Genomic DNA, 19,362 nt, shown 5'->3' on the forward strand with positions numbered 1-19,362 from the left:
AAATGGTCTTAATTTTAGACCCGTCTAATGTCCAATAAGACGTCATTTTGTGCTGCACAGCCGCTCACCAGCCACGAGGTCCCGCAGGGCGGTCCGGCCAAAGCGAACCCTCGCGAATCAAATGGCTGGCGGACCCATGTCCATGGTGCGAGCATGGGTATGTTGATGACTTCCCGACAAAAGCGGTGGTCTAGCGTGCATATCGTCTGAAAGCACTCCCTAAACCGCTTACCCTCGCCAGAACGAGCATGGGCACTTCGTACTGCTGCGCCCTCACTCGTTGGCGTGCGCTTGTGGTGCTCGCATTGGGCATAGAGTGGCCCTTGGTGGGCTGCAGGGGTGTCTTTGACCACCCGGCTTCACCGCAATCCACGCAGGCTTGTCGTCCCACGAAGCGGTCGGGGCGCGCGATCGAGGGCGGGGACGTGGACGATGGCGGACGGTATGCTTCGACCTTTTCTTATTTCTCCTAGCGTGACTTACCGTTCCCAATCTGCCACCTCATGCCATGGGCCCGCTTCTGTAGGGCAGAGGGCAGGGGTTCACGGTGGCTTTGTGCACTGTCCGCCAGCAGTGATTGTGTCTGCGGCCTTATGTATAAACCTCACTTCGCCCCCCAGGCACCGTCTTCAGTTCCAGGCCTCCCGATCAGCACAAAGACCACCGCTTCTGGCCTCTCTTACATCCTGGCTTTACCATCCAGCATCTCGCTCTTCTCGCTTGTGGCTTGTCTTCCACACTCTAGACGCTCAAGAGGACTGAATCTCGGAACCGCAACGCGCCGTCGCCCATCACCCCGATCTAGCAACTGATCTACAGTAACTGGCGGAATTCGATTGTCGTCCACCCGAAGTAGGTTTTCGTGGCTGCCTGCGGTCCCTCATCTCAGAGCTGGTAAGCTTCCCCTGCCACGCTTGCCTCAAGACACGCTAGTGGGCCAAACACTGCTTATCCATCGATCGGCCCCGGCCCGCTCACGTCTGCTTAACATATACTGACTCGAAGCCTAGAAAAGCATATGAGCAGCGTGTGCAACTTTGTCTTCTCTCTCTGTAGCTATCTCACCAATATCAGCCATCATGGTTGATTACGCATATCCCCCAACAATGCATCACGACTTTGAGCTCTACTCTCAGGAACAAGAGCAGCAATTACAGTACCTTCCAACCACACAGCCTTTCCTCTCCTCGTCAACATACGGTATGGAGCCATCGTTTAGTGCACCATACGAGCACATGCTGCCCTTGGTCGAAGCACCACGACCACAATATTCCTATGACCAAATGGCGCAGGAACACAAGTTTGCCCAACAGTACAACTATCACACTCCCTCTGCCTCACCGCACTCAACCTTCAACTCGTTCCAAGATCACCCTCCGGTCCTCTCAGCCTCCTCCGAATCCGGAGCCTCGGCATCATCCTCTGCTCTAGGCTCTCCTTCGGTCACTCCTCAGTTTGAGATGGATTCTTGGAATCCCATGGCTATGATGACCTCTACTTTCGAGTACCCAACCATTGTTGCAAATGAGAAGACCTTCGTTGGTGAGTCAATGGTTTCTTCTGCAGCAACTACATCTATCACATCCTCTTCTTCCAATGTCTCGTGCATCACTTTCAAGACGCCGACCACTCCTGCCTCAGCAAGTTTGTCTTCTTCCAAACTTGGCATGCGCAAATGTTCCACTTTCTCCAATGGAGGTTATCTTCGCGATGTTCCCGCCATGTCCCCTACTTCTCCAGCTGCTTCCTCTCCACTTTTCTCAAAGGCTTTCAGTCGTCTACCATTTTCAGAGTTTTCTAGTTCGTTTCCCAGTAGTTCTCTCCATAAGTGCAAAAGCTAACACGGTATTCACAGACCCAAACGTAATCCAGCCTTTTGCATTCGCTCCCCATAGCCCATACCCTGAGATTCGAACATCACACTCAGAGTACTTCCCCATCGTTGAGCAGCCTGCTTCGCCAGCATTGTCGCAACATTCAGTACAAGGCCCTCGCCCACGTATCAAACAAGGCAGCGCGTCACCCTTCCTCCAAACACATTTCCACCCTTACCAAAGGCGCGGCTCTGTCGCATCGCACCACTCTCACCATTCAAACACAAGCCGGCGCAGTGGCAGTGGAAGCAGCTTTGAGCTTGACGACGAGACAAGGGAGAAGGGCATGTGTCCACTACCGGAGTGCGGACGCGTCTTCAAAGACCTGAAGGCCCATATGCTCACACATCAGAATGAGCGCCCTGAGAAGTGCCCTATCACCACTTGCGAGTACCACGTCAAGGGCTTTGCAAGGAAGTACGACAAGAACAGGCACACACTCACCCACTATAAAGGCACCATGGTGTGCGGCTTCTGTCCTGGCAGTGGATCAGCAGCGGAGAAAAGCTTTAACCGCGCTGATGTCTTCAAGAGGCATCTAACTTCAGTTCATGGTGTCGAGCAAAACCCTCCCAACAGCCGAAAGAAGAGCCCCAGCGGTGCACGCAAGGCTTACTGCCCACAAGTCGCTGGTACCTGCTCAACCTGCTCGGTCACTTTTGCCAACGCGCAAGAATTCTACGAGCACTTGGACGACTGCGTGCTGCGCGTTGTACAACAGGCTGACCCCTGCGAAGCCATCAACCAGCGCCTCCTGACTTCTGTTGCCGAGGACAAGGATGTCACCGACACTTTGGATCGCAACGGACTCTCGAAGAGCATCGAGTACACAGTCCCCAACTACAACGATGACGACGACGATGATGAGCTAGAGGATGAGTTTGACAACGATGACCAGGACGATGCTACATACGGCAGCCGCAAGTCGCGCTCCGGTAAGGGCAGCATCAAGAAGTCCAACTCAAATTGACAATCAACACATCCCCGAGGTGTCGGCGCGTCGCAGCACGTCGGGGGTGGCAACCCCTCCAAAGTCACGAAGCTTGCCCGTGGTCCGCGAGCAGGTCTTACCTTCTCCAAGGGCGGTGTCGCAGTCACCTCCTCTGGCCGCAAGAAGCGCAAGAACTACCCTCTTGCATGGGGCTGCCCCACGGAGAAGATGAAGATGAAGAAGCGTGTCATGTGTGTTTACGACGGCCCAAGGCGGCTGTGGAAGGACGACATGATGCTCGACTCAGAGTTCGAGGTCCGTATGAAGCTGCCTAACGGCAAAGACTACGTGACCGACCTCGATGTGCAAACCATGAAGCGCGCTGATGCGCTGCACGGCGCAACACAAGAAGAGAGGGGACCTTGGGTGCCCGACAACATGAGGAACTTGGGCGAGTACGTCTTCTGATCTTATCCATCAGTTTTACGAATTTCCTTTGTTAATCATGGACATGATAGCGGGAGGACACAAAAATCGTGGTCGCTGGCCGGCGGCCGTATATTGACACGACGATGACATTGTACAAGTTGTACTACTACTTCTTGTTGGAAATATGGGCTCTTCTTCTTCTGCGCTTGCTTGTTGGATCGATACCACTACCTATGGTCCGGGTTTGATGGCGCTTGAGCGTGCTCGCACTTGGTTTCAATGTCGATGGATTGGTAATAGTGCTGTGCACCTACATACAACAATCTGAGCTGAATTATATAACCTCATTACAATTCTTTGGCTTGTCCATAATTATGTTACACAATGTGTCAATCACTCCATGTTTGACTCGTAAGATGCAGCGCAGGCAATTTGTATTCCGCCTGTGTTGTACCTGCGCAGTGGGTCTCCCGGCGCCACGGCAATGGCTTTGCAACCCGCTCTCCGGCTGACGCTGGCCTGCAAGGCACGCGCTTTCGTGATGTCTGACTGTGTGTGATGGCGAAGGCAAGCCAAGTCGTGAAGTCGCCGAGGATCATCTTTGCACCCCGGAGAAGTGACATCAGAGTCGCTGATCGCCTCCACAATACGTGGAACTTCAATACGACAGGGGACCCTATAGCCTGGAAATAGACAGCCAGCATTCCGTGTGCGATCATCAACTCATTTGCGCAGGGTTGCCTAGTACGACATGAAAATCCTAGTGCTGATCCGAGAAAACACACGGAAGAGCTAATATTAGCTGTCAATCCGTACGCAGGATTCATTGTATTGGAAACCAGGATATGTATGGTACATGCAGTCCCTGCAGCGCACTGTGGCAGTTTAGCCTTGCATCTCCTGCGAGCCGTACTCGTTAGAGGTAGCTCTGATGCGTGACTGCCTTCTCTGATGGGTGCTTGCCTGCAGTCCTCACTGCTCTGGCCACAAACGAAGCAATTGGAGGTCAAAGGCGCCCGACGTCAGAGGGCTGTGTACTGGGGACATGCACGACGATAACAGCAATTGCTCAGCGCGTGCGAGCGCCGCCATGCGCACGCATCAGCCAGCCGTGAGAGTCCGCTTTGGTTCTCGTCTGTCGTGTTTGACCCGCAACGCTGGTGGTGACAGGCGGGGGACTGTGGGGCTTCGGAGCATTACATAATGCTTAACTCCAAGTTCAAGGCCGCAAAACCCAGGTATCATTACAGCTACTACCTCATCCTCTCTAATACAGCTGGGATCGTGGTCCGTCCCCACTTGCGATGGACTCCAGTGACGCTCACGCGCAGACCACAAGTGTGAGCGCCTACGGACCCAGCAGCGACCCCGGGCAGGCCTTCAGCAATGCGGCCAGCGACGACAGTGCTGCCCTCTGGCCGGCCACGCCTGTGCAGCTCGCCCGCGGGCGCCAACCACGCGACGCGCAGGCCAAGGTTATCACGCACCATGTCTCGTCCATGGACGAGTTCAAGACGGCCCTGCGCGAGTACCTGAGTACCCCGCCCGAGCAACCCGAGCACACCGAAGCGCAGCTGTCGTTCTGGATTGGCACCAGCTTCATGGTGTTGGCGCAGTCGCCGCTCCCGCCGCCGCCGCCGCAGCAGCAGCAACCACACCTCGCCGCGCACGCGCACGCGCCCCCGCCCCCAGGCTACCAGCCTGCGAATGGCTTCCAAGCCCAGTATGGCGGGACTTCGCACTCGTACCAGGCGGTGGCAGGCCCCGCGGTTGCTATGCCACTTCCTGAGTTCCAGCAGCCAGCCGTCCCCACGGACAATGGCGCTGCCACCAAGAGGCCTGAGCACAAGGTCAGTCTGAGCATTATGGAGGCGCTGCAGCCGACCGGAGACCCGAAGGACAAGATGCGCAAGCAGCGCGCCATCGCCAAGTGCTGCGTCGACGCCGTGCAGCGGATAGACGGCTATCGGTATAGCTTCCACAATTGCTGGAACAGCAGAGAGGACGACAGCTTCCGCTTCTCGTACTACTGCAACGACTCGCTGCTCAACAAGGACCGCGCTGCGAATGGCAAGGGCGCGAAGTTGGGCAAGCGTGCAACGAAGCCCGTCTACGACTGCAAGGGTGTCTTGTCCATCAAGTTCTCGGCGACAAAGGAGACGCTGGACGTCTTCTACAAGCACTTGCCTGTGCACAAGACCTACGAAGAGCGCGCGCCCCCGCCGCGCAAGGACTCGAAGCGGCGGAAGTTTCTGGAGGAGCACGATCCTGACGCCCTGGCGAGGTTGGTCAATCGACCGAAGGAGGAAAGCGTTGAGCCCATGCCTAGACCGAAGAAGAAGAAAGCGATGAAGTCAGACCCCCCCAGGGCGTCGAACACGTCGCTTGAAAGCGATTTGAGGGCACAAAGTCTGCAGTCGCTGTTGCTGCTGATCCGAGACGACCCTTCTCTGCCACCGAAACCACCCGCCCTTGAGTCTGAGCCGGCTCAGCAACCCATTCCCGTGCTACAATCGCCCAGCCAGCCGCCTCGGAGCCAGCCGACTCCGCAGCAACAGCAGCGCAAACGGCCCAGAGTCAGTTGTGACGTCTGCAAGACCAAGAAGACAAAGGTATGCATACTGTTGACGTCTTCCAAGACTGTTCTGGCAACTGACAAGCCACCAGTGCGATGGCGTCCGCCCGATTTGCCAGACTTGTTTCGACAAGAAGCGAGAGTGTTTCTACTCAGACCCTCTTTCCAGCGAGGGTCGACCATACTCAATGGCCGCGAGTGAACCCGTGCACCAGGCACCCGCCCCTAGTAATGAGCTGTCCGAATTGGAGAAGATGAAGAGGGAACTTGAAGACGCAAAAGCACGTATACAGCAGTTAGAACATGAAAAACGAGCATCTACGACGCCTGTACCAACTCCGCAAACAGCCATACGTCCACAATCACAACAGCAATCGCAGCAGCAACCGCAACCTCAACCACACACTCAAGTTCAGCAGCGCCCCTCAATAACCCAAGCACATTTACAAACGTTTGTACAGCAATCGCAGCAGCAGCAGCAGCAGCAGCAACAACAACAGCAAAAACAAAGCAAACAGCACCAACATCAGCACCAACATCAGCAGCGTCAGCAGGTGGCCCAAAACCATCGTCAACAGCTCCAACAGCTTAATCAAAACCCTCAGCGTCGCAACAGCCCCCAACAGATAGCTTACAATTTGGATGGCCAGCCAGTACAGCAGCAGCAGCAGCAGCAGCGACTGCAAAGCCCACAGCAACTCTCGCAGACAGCACAACAGCAGCTCCAAGCTGCACAGCTGCCTATCCACGCCCAACAGAGCTTCTTCACAGCTGCAAACCATCAACCCTACAGCGCGCTGAATCGCTCCATGACACAGGGCCCCATGACCTCACAGTCTGCACAGAATGCGTTATCTAATCAAAATGCATTATCGTCGTCTACTGGACTTGGGCAAACACAACAGCAAGGTCAAATGCACAGCGGCGCAAACCTTGCCAGCGGCGGGTCTGTTGATACTAGCGGGTTGTATGGGAGCGTCGGTCGAAACGATCTCAATTGGCCGCCAACGTATTATGGATACCAGAGCGCGCAACAACAACAACAACAACAACAACAACAACAACAACAACAACAACAACAACAACAACAACAACAACAACAACAACAACAACAACAACAACAACAACAACAACAGCAGCAGCAGCAGCAAGATCAATGGGGTGCGGCGCGCGGATCTAATGTTTTCCGATAAGACTAACCAAGGTCATGTTCGGCGTTAAACAGCATCGCATTATACCCATCAGTTTGCTTTCTTGTATAACCTGTATAGCTAGGCCTGTATTGCGCCCTTGGGAGGATGGGGGCCGAGTAACTCTAAGGAAGGAGAGATTTTATGGAGTGATGCACTGCATAGAGTCCATCCGATGAGATTTTGGAGACCTTCCAGTAGCTGATGACTGCGTTCGTTCACTGCACGGTCGTCTCTTCTGCTAAAATGCAGTTTGTTGTTACCAGGTATGGCGAGCGTAGCACCAAATGTCTTACTGATCGGAGGAGCCACAAGTCCTTAAACGTACGTTAGCCAGTGATGTGTTCGTTCAGTCGTTACGCGGAAGCTTGGAGGTGGGTGTGACTTGTGTGTAAGAAAGCCGAACCAGCAGGCATGACGTGCGCGCCACATTAATCCTTCACTTCTGCTCCTTCCCTTGGTTGTCACCGCTGCCCCAAGGCAACATTACGCACCGACTCTTGACTCGATCCTCCACCACCGCAAAGTCGCTCGGAGAGTTGCCTACTGAACTCAACTATTGCATCCTCACGTTTTACAATCACGACGTGCTGAACGCGATGTCTGAGATCCCAAAGAGGTATCGCATAGTTACTGAACGTATCTTCGCTACATCGAATTCGCTACCAGTCACGCTGCATATGACACGTGCATCAGAATAACCACATTTCTCGAGATAAACTAGTCAAATCAGAATCATATTTCCAAATACCTGGAGACTGAATCTTCCTCTGTACTCCTTTACTTAGTGGTTAGCAACCTTCTTATACAGATGTTAGACACGGTTTAGTACGGTCCGGCCGTAGCAGAACCTCATACCACCTTCTCCTGTACGGGAGCGATCTTGGGAGATGTTCTTGGAGAAAGGCGCCCTGCTCTTTTCAGCAAATTGACAGCACCATTGTCGACGATTAAGTATGTCCAGGATCTGCCACCTTTCACTACGGAAGGCTTCTGAGTTCGATCTTATGCGATGCCCTCAGCCACACTCATTCAGGGCCAGGTGGTTGCCTCAGCGTCTTCACATACTGGGAATCATTGAGAACTTGAATTTGTTAACATGATACCCAAGATACTTCGCAGAGGAGGCATTGTCCTCCGAAAATCCGGCGCCAATCTCGATAGTTCCCACTGAACCTGTTGTATATATATTGTTCGGGGAATGTCGCCAAATTGAGCATTGTGAGCTTGGTCTGCTTGAGATTGCCGGACTGGAAGAGTCACTGGGAAGATTGGCTAGGTCACGCCTCGAAACGCTGAGGATCGTCGTGGATCATCTTGATAGTCGTGGCACTTTGACACTCGTTCCTTCTTGTGACCGGAAAAGCTACTGCCTACAATACTTAGACGTAAGCTAAGTATCTGTCAGCTTGCAATTCCCAACTAGTTCAGAGGGATTGTTGTTACGTCATGTTTCAGTAGGTATGTGGGATGGTTGCAGTTTTATGATATCCATTCTTTATAGTCTTCTCAGTCGATAGAAATAAAGAGGCTCTGCTCCGAACACGTCGACTAGCGCAAGAGATTAGAACAGGACCTATTCAACCTATCGACCGTGAGGCCCTCACGTATCACATCCATAGGAGGTGATTTGATGGTAATAGTGTGACCCTGTCGTGCTGACCCTCTTCGCACTTCAATGCGCCGAATTTAAAAGCCCATATAGTCACGTTGTGGAAGCGGACACCGAAAGTATCATCAGACATGCAGACATATCCATCTTGTCCTCTTCCAAGCGTCTACTCATAATCATTCCATACCTCACAGCCTTATTGCAGCGCAGCAGAGAGCAAGACATACATGCGACCCAGGCAGTATCACTCTTGTACCTAAGGACCAGCTCTCACTTGATGAGGGCATCGGGGTGGATTCTTTGAGCCTATGTTGCTTACTGCGATTCTGAATCAACGATACAGTACTGCTAGGACCTTAGTTGGACTCGCGCGTTGCGTCCGAGTACTTGGCCACGGGTAGGCCTATCCTCTGGAAAGATAGAAAAGGGGGCGGAGAAACTGCATTCCTATGAATCTAGGAGTCATCACTTGGTGTATTCTCAGCAGCGCGGTAGACATAGTACTACCTCGACATGGCTCTGTGCTACCGTAATCACCAAATGCGGACCAGATGCTGATTAAGGTAAACTGGATAGCGAGCTTGTTGGTAATGCGTCTCGGATATGGGCAATTGTAACATGTTCAAGTCATCGCCCCGGTCGTACCTCGTCTCTCGTTGTCATGTAATCATTCCTCATGCTCGCAATTTCCGTTGCTAATCTTCGCCTTCTACACCTTACCATGGAACGCCTAACGCCTGGAATGCTCGTTGATCATCGAGATGCTCAATGGATGAAATGGAGGTTATTTTCCGTCGATCATGGCCTTCAACTGATGCGACATCCGAATTCGCCAGATGCTTTCTTAGGCTCCGAAGGTGGGCCTTCCTCCTATGAATAGCCCAACTTTGAGCCCAAGCCCCTTAAACCTTCATTCATACGTTCGCCCATACCAGCATTCATCTTTTCGTTCGCGCCTTTATCTGCCTTGATCTCCATGCCCGCAGCTTGCATGTTCAAGCGTGTCAGGCGCAGCCTGAGTGTGAGGTCGTACATCTCTGCCATCTTCAGAGCATCGGCGTGGACATCGTGGCGAGGGTTTGTCGGTGGTGAGATCAGGAGCCGGTCGACGAGGTCTATTCGTGCCTCGAGTGTCTTATCATTGATCATTCGCTCTAATTCTTCTTCGATCGTAACGCTCTCTGCAACAGGGAACTTTGAAGACATCTCGTCAAGGGTGACGCAACTGAAGGGTATGAAGTACTGGACGATGCTCTTGGTTCGGATACGGCTGTAGATGGTATTGAGCACCTTAGACAGGTACAGATCGAGATAGTAGTCGCTGCGATAGCCTTCGAGGACGTCGAGACACGCGCTGTACTTGGAATTGCAGAAGAGGTTGATGGCTTGGCGGATGTGAGGTTCGAGCTCGAGGAAATTCCTGAACTCGCTGTTGCCGAGCACCTTCGCCTGCAACTCGCTACGATCCATTGATGCGAGCGCGCAAAGACCACCATAGACTGCCACATCGTTGCCCGAGAGTACCTCCTTCTGCCATGTGATACCAGCAGCAGGGTCGGTCGTCAGGAAAGCAGGTGATGTCCCCAGAAAGTTTGTTGCAGCTTCCTTGAAATTGCCAGTGCACATATGTGCTAGGCCTGTGCAAGCTGACACAATAGGTTCAAGCTTGGTCTTATCCTCGCCCTTCAGTTGTGCTGCATCCACCTTTGCAAGGTTGGACTGTACTGTCAACCAAGATTTTTGGGCAACGCTGACGTATACGAGACGAAGCGTCATATCGGCGAGGTGCTTGTTCGAGGTGCAGCTTTCGCGCATCTTCATGTAAGACTTGTGCGAATTGCTGTTGTCACCGACAGCGTAGAAGAAGTGGCCGAGGTCTTCGTTGCCCATCTGTAGCCTTGTTAGTGTGCAAGCCACATACGAGCGATCATCGCGTGTTCATACCCTAATAGACTCCTTGATTAGGTTGTTCTTGTACGATTTTAGCTCGTGTTCCAATCTGTCCTGCTCCCGCTGGTTCTCTTGTGTCTTCTTCTCTGCCCATGATGTGTCCGTCAAAGCCGCGGGGTCTTGAGGCGCAATCCCGCTAACGTCCCCTACCAGCTGTAGGTAAAGATTGACGTTCTTGCCCTGCTTTGCCTCTGTGATCGCTAGGCGATACGCATCGAGAGCGAGGTAGGGCGAATGAGAGCCGATGTGATGGAGTCGGTCGATTCGCGTGTGACCTGAGTCAACGTTAGAGAATTGTTGTAGAGAAACTTAGAAGAGCAATAGTTCGTACCAGCATAATTGGCAATGTATGATTCAAGATCGAACTTGGGAGGATCTACCGAAATCAGCAAACGCGATCACTAGGGTGTACAATACAGACCCTTCACTATCAGTTCTTCCTTAGCTCTCCGTTGCTGGAAGAATTGTGACTGCTCAATATTCGACGCCATGGTTGTGGTGGTGAGTTGTCGGCGTTGCGGAGTTGATTGGAGCTGGAGCTCTAGGCAGCGGGGGGTGGGGCGGCGTCATGCCAAGCCAAGCGGCTTCGTTGCGACTCCTCAACCTCACCATTGAGCATGTGTTGATGATTCGAAAAGCACACGCCACCGTTAAGCCAACTAAATCCTACGAGGAACAAAGTATTCTCTGTTGCCCAATAATAGCGGATGACTCGCTCTCTGGGATCTGTACTGAAATACTCGCCAACGGCGGATAAAGTTGACGATATGTAGGTCCCCAGGCAGGATTCACCCACCAACTTGGTTTTAAAGACCTGCATATGCATGATGATATGTGCATGCTCATATGAGAATATGTACAGGTATGCGAAAAAGCCCCAATTAAAGTCAAGGACGAGTTCGTTTGTGGTGCGCGTTAGCAGCTCTTTCTTTCCAACCTGCACCAGACAGCAAGAGCGGCAGGGCTGACAGAGTTACTGCATATGTATGGAAAGCTTGCGCTTCTATATCTACTAAGGGCACAATCAGCACCTGAGCTGATACCCCTAACCAATAAGTCAACTTTAGCTACGTCAGCTTCTATACTCATACGCTCAGAGTCGAACCTGCCCTTGGTTGCCCAGCAACTCATTGAGCTCCAAGCTCGCAGCCAAACCTGAGCTCCATAAATCTCCTACAGAACGTTGCTAGGTTGTAAGCAAGTAGAGTATGTTAGATGTTGCGAAAGGTTCTTAGAGGCTAAAGGAACAGAGTGCCCAGTGTGTTTGAGCTGGCTTCTGATTCAACATCCAGTCGCGCGTACCTGGAGCTTACTGTCGCCTATCAGGTCTATAAACCAGTGAAGATCCTTATTAGTAACAACTAGAGCGCCACAGATTGTGACAATCTCAAGATTATCTCCTCCGACGATGGACTAGCATGAATATAGATCATAGCTGTATGGACTTCATGCAAGAATGTGCGCAACACTCACAACTGTGAAGATGATTATCGTATAGCAGCCGCCTAGAGAATCGAACATAGATCTACTAATGGTAAAGAGAGAGTTTTAGGCAGAAGGCGTAGAGTATTGAGTCGTCGCCTGGTTTAGCGTGCATCTCTGGTGGAAGACTCATTATCGCTCGCCACACATGTTAACAGTGATTTAGTGTTACTCAAACAGCACGTCAGGTCGATGATGCTCAGTCTGTTTCTCATGGGGAAGTGTGCGTGCCATCTAAGTACGCCCTTTGCTTGATCGCATCAACTAATAGAATTGTATAGAGCGCTTTACAGTGCATGCTCCAATGTATGTCCTGACGTGGAAAATCTGCCTATGTGTGCTCTTTGACGTGCAACAACCGTGTATGTGGATATATGGTGCACGAAGGTTGCGCGGTTGTTGTGCAGAGTCGCTGTTTGGTGTAAAAGAGTATGGGGAATGCGCATGTGCGATACTTAAGCGCGCGCGGGTATGGCGGTAAAATTGACCACGGTAATTTGTCGAAGATTCTGATGCCTTGCCGGTCTCTCTCGATATAGAGTAAGAGCACTGAAAGTACGAAAGGTCTACGCATGACATGTTAAGCGCTTGAGAACCTCACATAATCTCATCATGGTGTGCGCGTGTTTGACGTGTGGTCGCCTGTCAAATTGCACAAACGCACGTCTGCTCCTCCTGTCAACCATGCCCGTGCGCGATGAACGAGGGGTAGATCCAAAGTCGCCCCATTGTCGGTGTTATTGGTAGCGTTCACGGGTGGAAAGAACAGGTGTCTTGGGGGTGAAGCCCTAAGGTCCGACTCTGTGCCGGAGTGACTTCACACCGAAACGCAAATCTTTGATGCCCAACGGAGGTATGGCACCGATCCCGCCCCAGGCTGGCGGTCAATGGCGATGCCAGTATCGGCATATATGTGCAGAGTCGGTTGGTGTCGAGTCAACCGTGCGGCATAGCAATCGGTCCAACTCCCATTCCTGAAGATCCGAGTGGTGAGCGGCGATCCATCGGCGCAATATGATTGGTGTCTTGCAGGGCTTAACATGTCGGTAAGATGGACCACAAAGGCTTTTGTAAAATTGCGCAACCGAAGAGGTCGAGATCTAAACTAGGGCTTCAGATGGATCGTCAGCCCAGTTTCAAGTCAAGACCCATCATTGCGGTTGCCTCTATACTGAGGTTATTATACAAAGGGAGCTGACAATGCATTGTGTCTGTGTCTTGCTGCAGAACGAGGTCGGGGCCGCGCCGGTGCTATTGAGACTGTGCTTGCCATAAGCACCTTGAACAGGGTGCTCTCGAAACTCAATTCTCAGATGACCTAACCCACCGCGGTTCCCTCAGACCGATACTGTTATATGTTTGAGTGCCCTTAGGCAGTGCCAAAAGGTTCAATCGCGGTGATTACTGAGTTGCAGTGTGCTGGCATGGCTTTGATTACTCTTATCCAGGCTTGGGCATTGGCTCGATGTTCTTTTCGTCCGGCTTGAGTATGGCACGGAGCAAATCAGCCTGACCCGAGAATTTGTGTCTGCCAGTGTGATCAGTTCACTCCACTAAAACTTACGACAATGGCAAGTGACTCTGCTTATTGAGGGCTCATCGTACGGCTCGGCTAGAAGCATCCTATCGGTCCTGGGTGTGGCCTGACATGCGTGGGTTGCTATTGGATCTCTTACCACGAGGGTACGCGACGATTGCTGTTCGAGAGCGCTGGTGACAAGAATGCCAAGCGTATAACGTTCACCACACGACCTTCGCGATCAGGATCAGGCTCGACGTTTCCCACCAAGAAGCTAGATGATCAGGCTGACCGCAAAAGGAGATCGGATCTTCAATAGACCGCGATGAGCAGCTAGGTGTTACCTAGGTATACCGTTGCATGCACGTGATATGTACACACGTACCCGACCCGACCTCGGGAGTTGTAACTCGATAGAACATTGAAGAGGAAGCATGTTTTGGTGATACCTACCTACCCAGGTAGCCGTACCTACCTAGGTAGGTAACGGCCGAATTATTGCATTTGCACCCATTGCAATGGCAGGTTCTGTTGTGCTCCGTCGCTTCATTTTTTGCACAGCGCAATGCCGACAACTTCACACGAGTCTGGCCGACATGGAGGTGGGGCGAGTAGCAGGGGGCCCTGTTGCAGTTGGACCGTTGTCACGCTCTGGCAACAATGCCAATACTCACCAGCTGTCACACACTTCTGCAATGTCCCGTTACCGCCATGCGAGACCCAAATAGGACAAAAAAGAAATAAAGCACCGACCAAGAATCCAACCTGAATTGTGTAGTCGGACGAGGCGAGTCAGGCCGCGATGAATTCTTTGAAACCGCTTGCTGTTTTGAGATTAGATGCCATCCCGGGCCATCGGGACAGGGTCGTGCCTCTTTAGGTGACCAGCGTCATCATCCTAGTCCACGTGAAGTGACCTCACGTCCGACAGCGTGGAGACGGGAAGTGTTGGTCCACTGTTGAAGGATGCCAACCACTGATCAGCTCAGATCAATCCAACCGCGGCGTTGGACGCACATTATGACGCCCCGGGATCCTGCCCCTGGCGACCTCAGACGGCGATGCTCTGCTTCGACTAAATAATTGCTTGGCACGAAGTGACGTCTGTTCCAAGGAGGTAAGGTTGCCCGATTGCTGCTTTCAGAAAACAACTCGGAACGCAGAAAAGCAAACTTACCAGACGGGAAGACGTGGATGGCTCTGCAGCGCCTCCTCTGCCGAGATCCATCCTCGACAAATATGTCGATGCGCTACATAGGTACCAAGGGGTATCGCGCACGTGCTACTGTGTTTGTAGGCACGAGGTCCGGATCAGTCATTCATAATGCTTGACAGGAGCTCATCGTTCTTCCTACATGCATCACAGTGGTTACTACGATATGCTCCATTCCTATATAGAGAATACGACGAAGATAAGTCTTGTCCCTTACTTTGTTTTAGGTTGCAATGGAAGTTACCTAGCTACTATTAATAGAGCCTATTTTCTCATCTACTCAAAGACAAAGATAATTGGTTGCTGTTGGGTTATAAAGTGATAAAGTTTCTACGACTTTCATTGACAATCGGAAGCTCTTCTGTGCCTGCGCCGTCCTGAGAGTATACGTGCAACGAGTATACCTATGACAGCCGCTAAGGTAAACTGCACTATACGTTAGACTGAAGCATTTGTTGCAGATGCATGCAATTTTGAATTCAGCCAAGACTCTGCGTTAAGGCCCAAGGCGCCCAATTGCAGTACGTAGATTGGACGGGTTGTGATGGGTCGGCTCTCGCCATCCTGCAGATCTACGGGAGGTGTCAGAAGGTTAAGACCTCGTACCTTCGGCCCGTACTCGACCGTGACTTGCAGCCGAAAAACCGACTCTGCGACCGGCATTACCGTGCTCATGCGTGGTGCGCGAGACATCACATACATCGCCAGAACAAGCTTTCTCGATAAAAATGGCGGTCACCCAGCAAACCCAACTTCTCCTTGTTACAGAGCAATAAGTTCCGTCACAGCAAGGGTGTTGCAGAATCACGGCGGCGCTTACTGCTTCTCGGCAACACGCTGGTACCAAGCACAACACTACTTTACTGGTATTAACAAAATGGGCTACCTACCGGAACGCACATTCGTGACCATGTGCATTCCCTGCCTTCTTGACTACACTCTGATACACATGCTTTGCGGTCGATGCTGTAAGTAATCAAGAAGCCCCGGAGAGCGCATCCGGCCAATGGCGCTGCTTAACGCAACAATCGGCAGCGAGTCCCATTCTCTACCACCAGTAGGCGAAACTGTACTCTCTCACACAAGACATTCTCATGCACATCACACACAGGCCCCGTCGACCGCCAGGGCTGACGGGCTCGGTACGATACAGTACATGAGCAGCAGACTCGTGGAGCGAACCGCGGCGCGGCAAGATGCAGAAATGACAGCCTGACTTCCGCTGGTCTGTGCAGCAGCCGCAGGGGTTATCAGCCACGGTCGATGCGCCTGCGTCGGTTTGGGCGGGCTTGTCGTGTCTTAGCCGGCGCGCTGCTTCGGTGGGCACTTGGATTCCGGTTCCGCGCGTGGTCAGAGCCCAGCGTGCAGTAGCGCCCTTAATCCGCGTACTGCATGCCAGCGTATCCTTGCGAGCACAGAAACACCGCCTAGCGCTGTCGTCAAAGGCGCCGGACATCGACAGGGCCCTGTGCACTTGTCCTACATTGAGCTAGAAGGACAGGGGTGGCTGTTGCTTTAATGATTTCGTGCCCAGCCAGCGATCCTCCATCGTGGAGACTACACCGCACATTCTTACTCTTATACCATACTACCTGGCGCCTTCTGCTGGTGACGTCCTGGCGTACACCTCGACGACTTTCCTCCACCACCCGCATTCCGCAGCCTCGCCTTGCGACATCACCCTGTTGCATGTTTATCCTTCTACCACCCGCACACCACATCAAAGCATTTTGACCCAAGACGTCTTCGACCCAGGCCTGGAATCCCGCAGTCACACTGCAGATGTTCATTCTAGCTTCCTAGTGCCTATTGCTTTACATCCTGTAATACACCTTTGAAACAGTTAGGGTTGTCTTTCAGACGGCCCATTTAACACCTTCATCCTGGCTACCCAAGCGCTTCCGGCGATTCAAGCCACCCATACTCAGTACTCCAATCGCCTAACTCCGCCTTACTACAACGATTCTAAACCTGATCGCTCATGGATGGCTGCTCGCTCCCAGCGGGGTCTTGACGACTCCTTCCTGATCTCACATCGGACCATAGGCGAAACGCGTCCAGAGCATCCAACCCCTCAATTGTCACCCACCCAACCCCAGTCAGCTATGCATCCGCCTCTTCGCAGTAGTCCTGGGCGGACTTCAGGTCATCTGACACTGTCACTTCCGCCTCTTCGCCAGCTTTCCAGTACACCGCCAACCCCATCAAGCCGAAGACATGACAACCCACTGGGTGTTCAGTCCATATTGAACCCTCAAGCTGAACTGTTCGAACAGCAGCGAAACTTGCGACGCGACGGACTTCAGATGGAAACCCCGTCTCCTGTGGATACACAGCACTCACATAGCCTTCCCCCAATAAGCCGACCAGCCAGTGTCGATTCCTCGCAGGGTGACCAAAAGTCTCGACGTCTTTTCCAACCTCCAGATCGGCCCTCTGCAAGGAACGTACTGACGCCAAAATCGCCCAGTCTGCACAGACCACAGAGACTCGGTGGTCTCAATCGTCCCACAGGTACAATTGACGCTCATCAATCACCTTTCCTAACTGCAAGCGTACGTCCCTTCGAATCAGCAGGATCTCAACCAGCCCTACCCACTCCTCCTGCCGGCAGCAGAACAGGTTACTTCCCGCCACTGTCTACGACGGCTCCAATGCCAAACACATTGCGTAGTGAGGTACGCCGATCTAGTGCACAGTTCTTGCCGTCTGGTAGTGCGAGTCCGATGACACAATACTCTCCCTACAGTCAATCTGCGTCAATTGCCTCAGGATACGAGAGTCACGGCTCACAAGCGCACTTTACCTTCGCTTCACATGACGCCCGCCACCCTGGTCCACCACTAGAAATGGAGCGCAATATGATCCCTGTCGCACCAAGCGGTCAAAGTAGCATACAGATCATGACCATCAAGAGCCAACAAGGACACAATGTGCAGATTCCAGTGGACGTTCAAGCTGCCTCAAAAGTTGCCGACGAGAAAAGGAAACGGAACGCAGGTGCCTCTGCTCGATTCCGTGCTCGCCGCAAGGAGAAGGAGCGCGAGGCTTCCATGTGTATATCAAGACTGGAGCAGCAGGTGCGCGAGGCCATGGACAGGGCTGAGTTTTACCGCAGCGAAAGGGACTTTTTCAGGTCTATCGTGTACCGACAATCAGGCGCCGACCGACACTATCCGCGACCGCAGTCTCCAATTGTACGACGTATATCGCCCGCGCCATCACGAGCGCCTTCGATGCACGATGGCGCATCTGATGGGTCGTACGGAGACTACGAGGAGGACGGCCGTGAGATGGATCGCAACGTACGACGGCGTACTGGTAGCTACCAGCCAAGTCCACTGCCACTCACAGACGCCAATGTGTCGTCCTTCGCTTCTCACGGATACACACCGTCACCTGGCCCCTCTTCCCACGGCCACCAATATGCCTCTAGTAACCAAGGACATCTGCCGGGTATGCAGCATACACTGGAGCGGCCACTATGCCGTGAATCCTTCGCTTAAAAATTTACCACATGCGAGCCCGAAATTTGCACCATAACTGGTGTTGCGTCACACAACTTTCCTGTGTCGTTTTGACATTACTGGCGCGTAATTACGCATACTCTATGGGGCCATGACACTGTCATCCTGTCTCTTAAGAGAATCTTGCCAGCATTCAAGAAATATTCTGTTATATACCCTTGTTAAGCGCTCGTCGCTCCTTTCTTGCGGGTCGCTCTTATAGCAAACATAGACATCGCATTCTAGAAATTCATGTCCTTACCGACGCAATAATTATTAATTGATCGACCTGTACATCACGACGTCTGTCTCCTTGCCATTTCATTTCCGACATCTACAGTTCATACGGCTGAGAAGATGTATCAGCTTCGGTCTTATTACCAAGACCTGAAAAGCGCCGACCAGGCCTTGATCACAACTCGCCCATGGCTGACTGCGTCAAATTTGCATGGTTACATCTGCCGTTCGCGGTGAGCTTACCGTTTACTGTAGCTGTGGGGTGGAAGCTAACACAGTGGCTATCTAAGGATCGCTGTAGGATGGACGGGAAGGATCTGCTCGTGCTCACGGCAAGCATGTTCACACGCAATGCGATCTTGAGGGCTACGGGTCACACTGTCACATTGCCTGAGAACGATAAATATTGTGAGCCGAGAAATGACTAGGCTGGTCAGTCGATCTATGGTTCCATTCTGGATCCAGGCCACACAGCACGGACATCTCGCGGTCAAGACTGTACGTGAGTACCTGATCATCCATGTCTGTCTGTAAAGGGGATCCTGCGCGACTTGCCGCAGACTCTGACGGTTGCTTCTGATTTACAGCCCAATCAGGGCTTTTCTTATTCTCCGTTGGCGAATCACGGCCTCGGTGCTGCGCGGAAGTGGAAAGCGAGTCTAAGGGGAGCTATTTGGGCCTGCGAACTTTAAAAGTTAGAACACTCCACAATTGAATTGGGGGCTAACTCCTGACCAGGGATTAGCTGTCATGTGCATCCTTGTGTGCATGTTCGCGGACAATGCCTTCAACATGTGCACGTCTTTTAGCCTGTCAACGTTGACCACGGCACACCCCGAATGTT

General features: G+C 52.4%; 4 protein-coding genes across 4 annotated transcripts; 3 read left to right on the forward strand and 1 right to left on the reverse strand.

Annotated features, from left to right (window-relative positions):
• Positions 1-842: 842 nt before the first annotated feature.
• Positions 843-2,939, forward strand: C7974DRAFT_229266 (uncharacterized protein). The gene is made up of 3 exons (XM_046137335.1): positions 843-852; positions 1,011-1,542; positions 1,856-2,939. The coding sequence occupies exons 2-3, from the start codon at positions 1,080-1,082 to the stop codon at positions 2,842-2,844; spliced, it is 1,452 nt and encodes a 483-aa protein (XP_045994720.1). The 5' UTR covers positions 843-852; positions 1,011-1,079; the 3' UTR covers positions 2,845-2,939.
• Positions 2,940-4,432: 1,493 nt separating this feature from the next.
• On the forward strand, positions 4,433-7,291 carry C7974DRAFT_229295 (uncharacterized protein). The gene is made up of 2 exons (XM_046137336.1): positions 4,433-5,846; positions 5,902-7,291. The coding sequence occupies exons 1-2, from the start codon at positions 4,539-4,541 to the stop codon at positions 7,000-7,002; spliced, it is 2,409 nt and encodes an 802-aa protein (XP_045994721.1). The 5' UTR covers positions 4,433-4,538; the 3' UTR covers positions 7,003-7,291.
• A 1,763-nt stretch (positions 7,292-9,054) lies between these two features.
• On the reverse strand, positions 9,055-11,079 carry C7974DRAFT_229333 (26S proteasome subunit RPN7-domain-containing protein). The gene is made up of 4 exons (XM_046137337.1): positions 10,983-11,079; positions 10,893-10,937; positions 10,556-10,836; positions 9,055-10,501 (listed from the first exon to the last, which is right to left on the reverse strand). Exons 1-4 carry the CDS (start codon positions 11,050-11,052, stop codon positions 9,482-9,484), a joined length of 1,416 nt encoding a protein of 471 aa, XP_045994722.1. The 5' UTR covers positions 11,053-11,079; the 3' UTR covers positions 9,055-9,481.
• A 5,801-nt stretch (positions 11,080-16,880) lies between these two features.
• C7974DRAFT_316204 (uncharacterized protein) lies at positions 16,881-18,281 on the forward strand (the record flags this gene model as incomplete). The annotated part of the gene is made up of 1 exon (XM_046138551.1): positions 16,881-18,281. One exon carries the CDS (start codon positions 16,881-16,883, stop codon positions 18,279-18,281), a length of 1,401 nt encoding a protein of 466 aa, XP_045994723.1.
• Positions 18,282-19,362: the final 1,081 nt, after the last annotated feature.

This window comes from Boeremia exigua, assembly GCF_020726555.1.
Source record: "Boeremia exigua strain MPI-SDFR-AT-0100 chromosome Unknown C7974scaffold_9, whole genome shotgun sequence".
Taxonomy (NCBI): domain Eukaryota; kingdom Fungi; phylum Ascomycota; class Dothideomycetes; order Pleosporales; family Didymellaceae; genus Boeremia; species Boeremia exigua.

What these genes read in the sequence shown, in the direction of transcription:
- C7974DRAFT_229295 (XM_046137336.1), top strand. Translation starts at nt 4,539, where the DNA reads ATGGACTCCAGTGACGCTCACGCGCAGACCACAAGTGTGAGCGCCTAC. An exon ending in GCAAGACCAAGAAGACAAAG is followed by an intron (nt 5,847 to 5,901) that starts GTATGCATACTG and finishes ACAAGCCACCAG; the next exon opens with TGCGATGGCGTCCGCCCGAT.
- C7974DRAFT_229266 (XM_046137335.1), top strand. Translation starts at nt 1,080, where the DNA reads ATGGTTGATTACGCATATCCCCCAACAATGCATCACGACTTTGAGCTC. An exon ending in AAATGAGAAGACCTTCGTTG is followed by an intron (nt 1,543 to 1,855) that starts GTGAGTCAATGG and finishes CGGTATTCACAG; the next exon opens with ACCCAAACGTAATCCAGCCT.
- C7974DRAFT_229333 (XM_046137337.1), bottom strand. Translation starts at nt 11,052, where the DNA reads ATGGCGTCGAATATTGAGCAGTCACAATTCTTCCAGCAACGGAGAGCT. An exon ending in GGAAGAACTGATAGTGAAGG is followed by an intron (nt 10,938 to 10,982) that starts GTCTGTATTGTA and finishes TGATTTCGGTAG; the next exon opens with ATCCTCCCAAGTTCGATCTT. An exon ending in ATACATTGCCAATTATGCTG is followed by an intron (nt 10,837 to 10,892) that starts GTACGAACTATT and finishes ACGTTGACTCAG; the next exon opens with GTCACACGCGAATCGACCGA.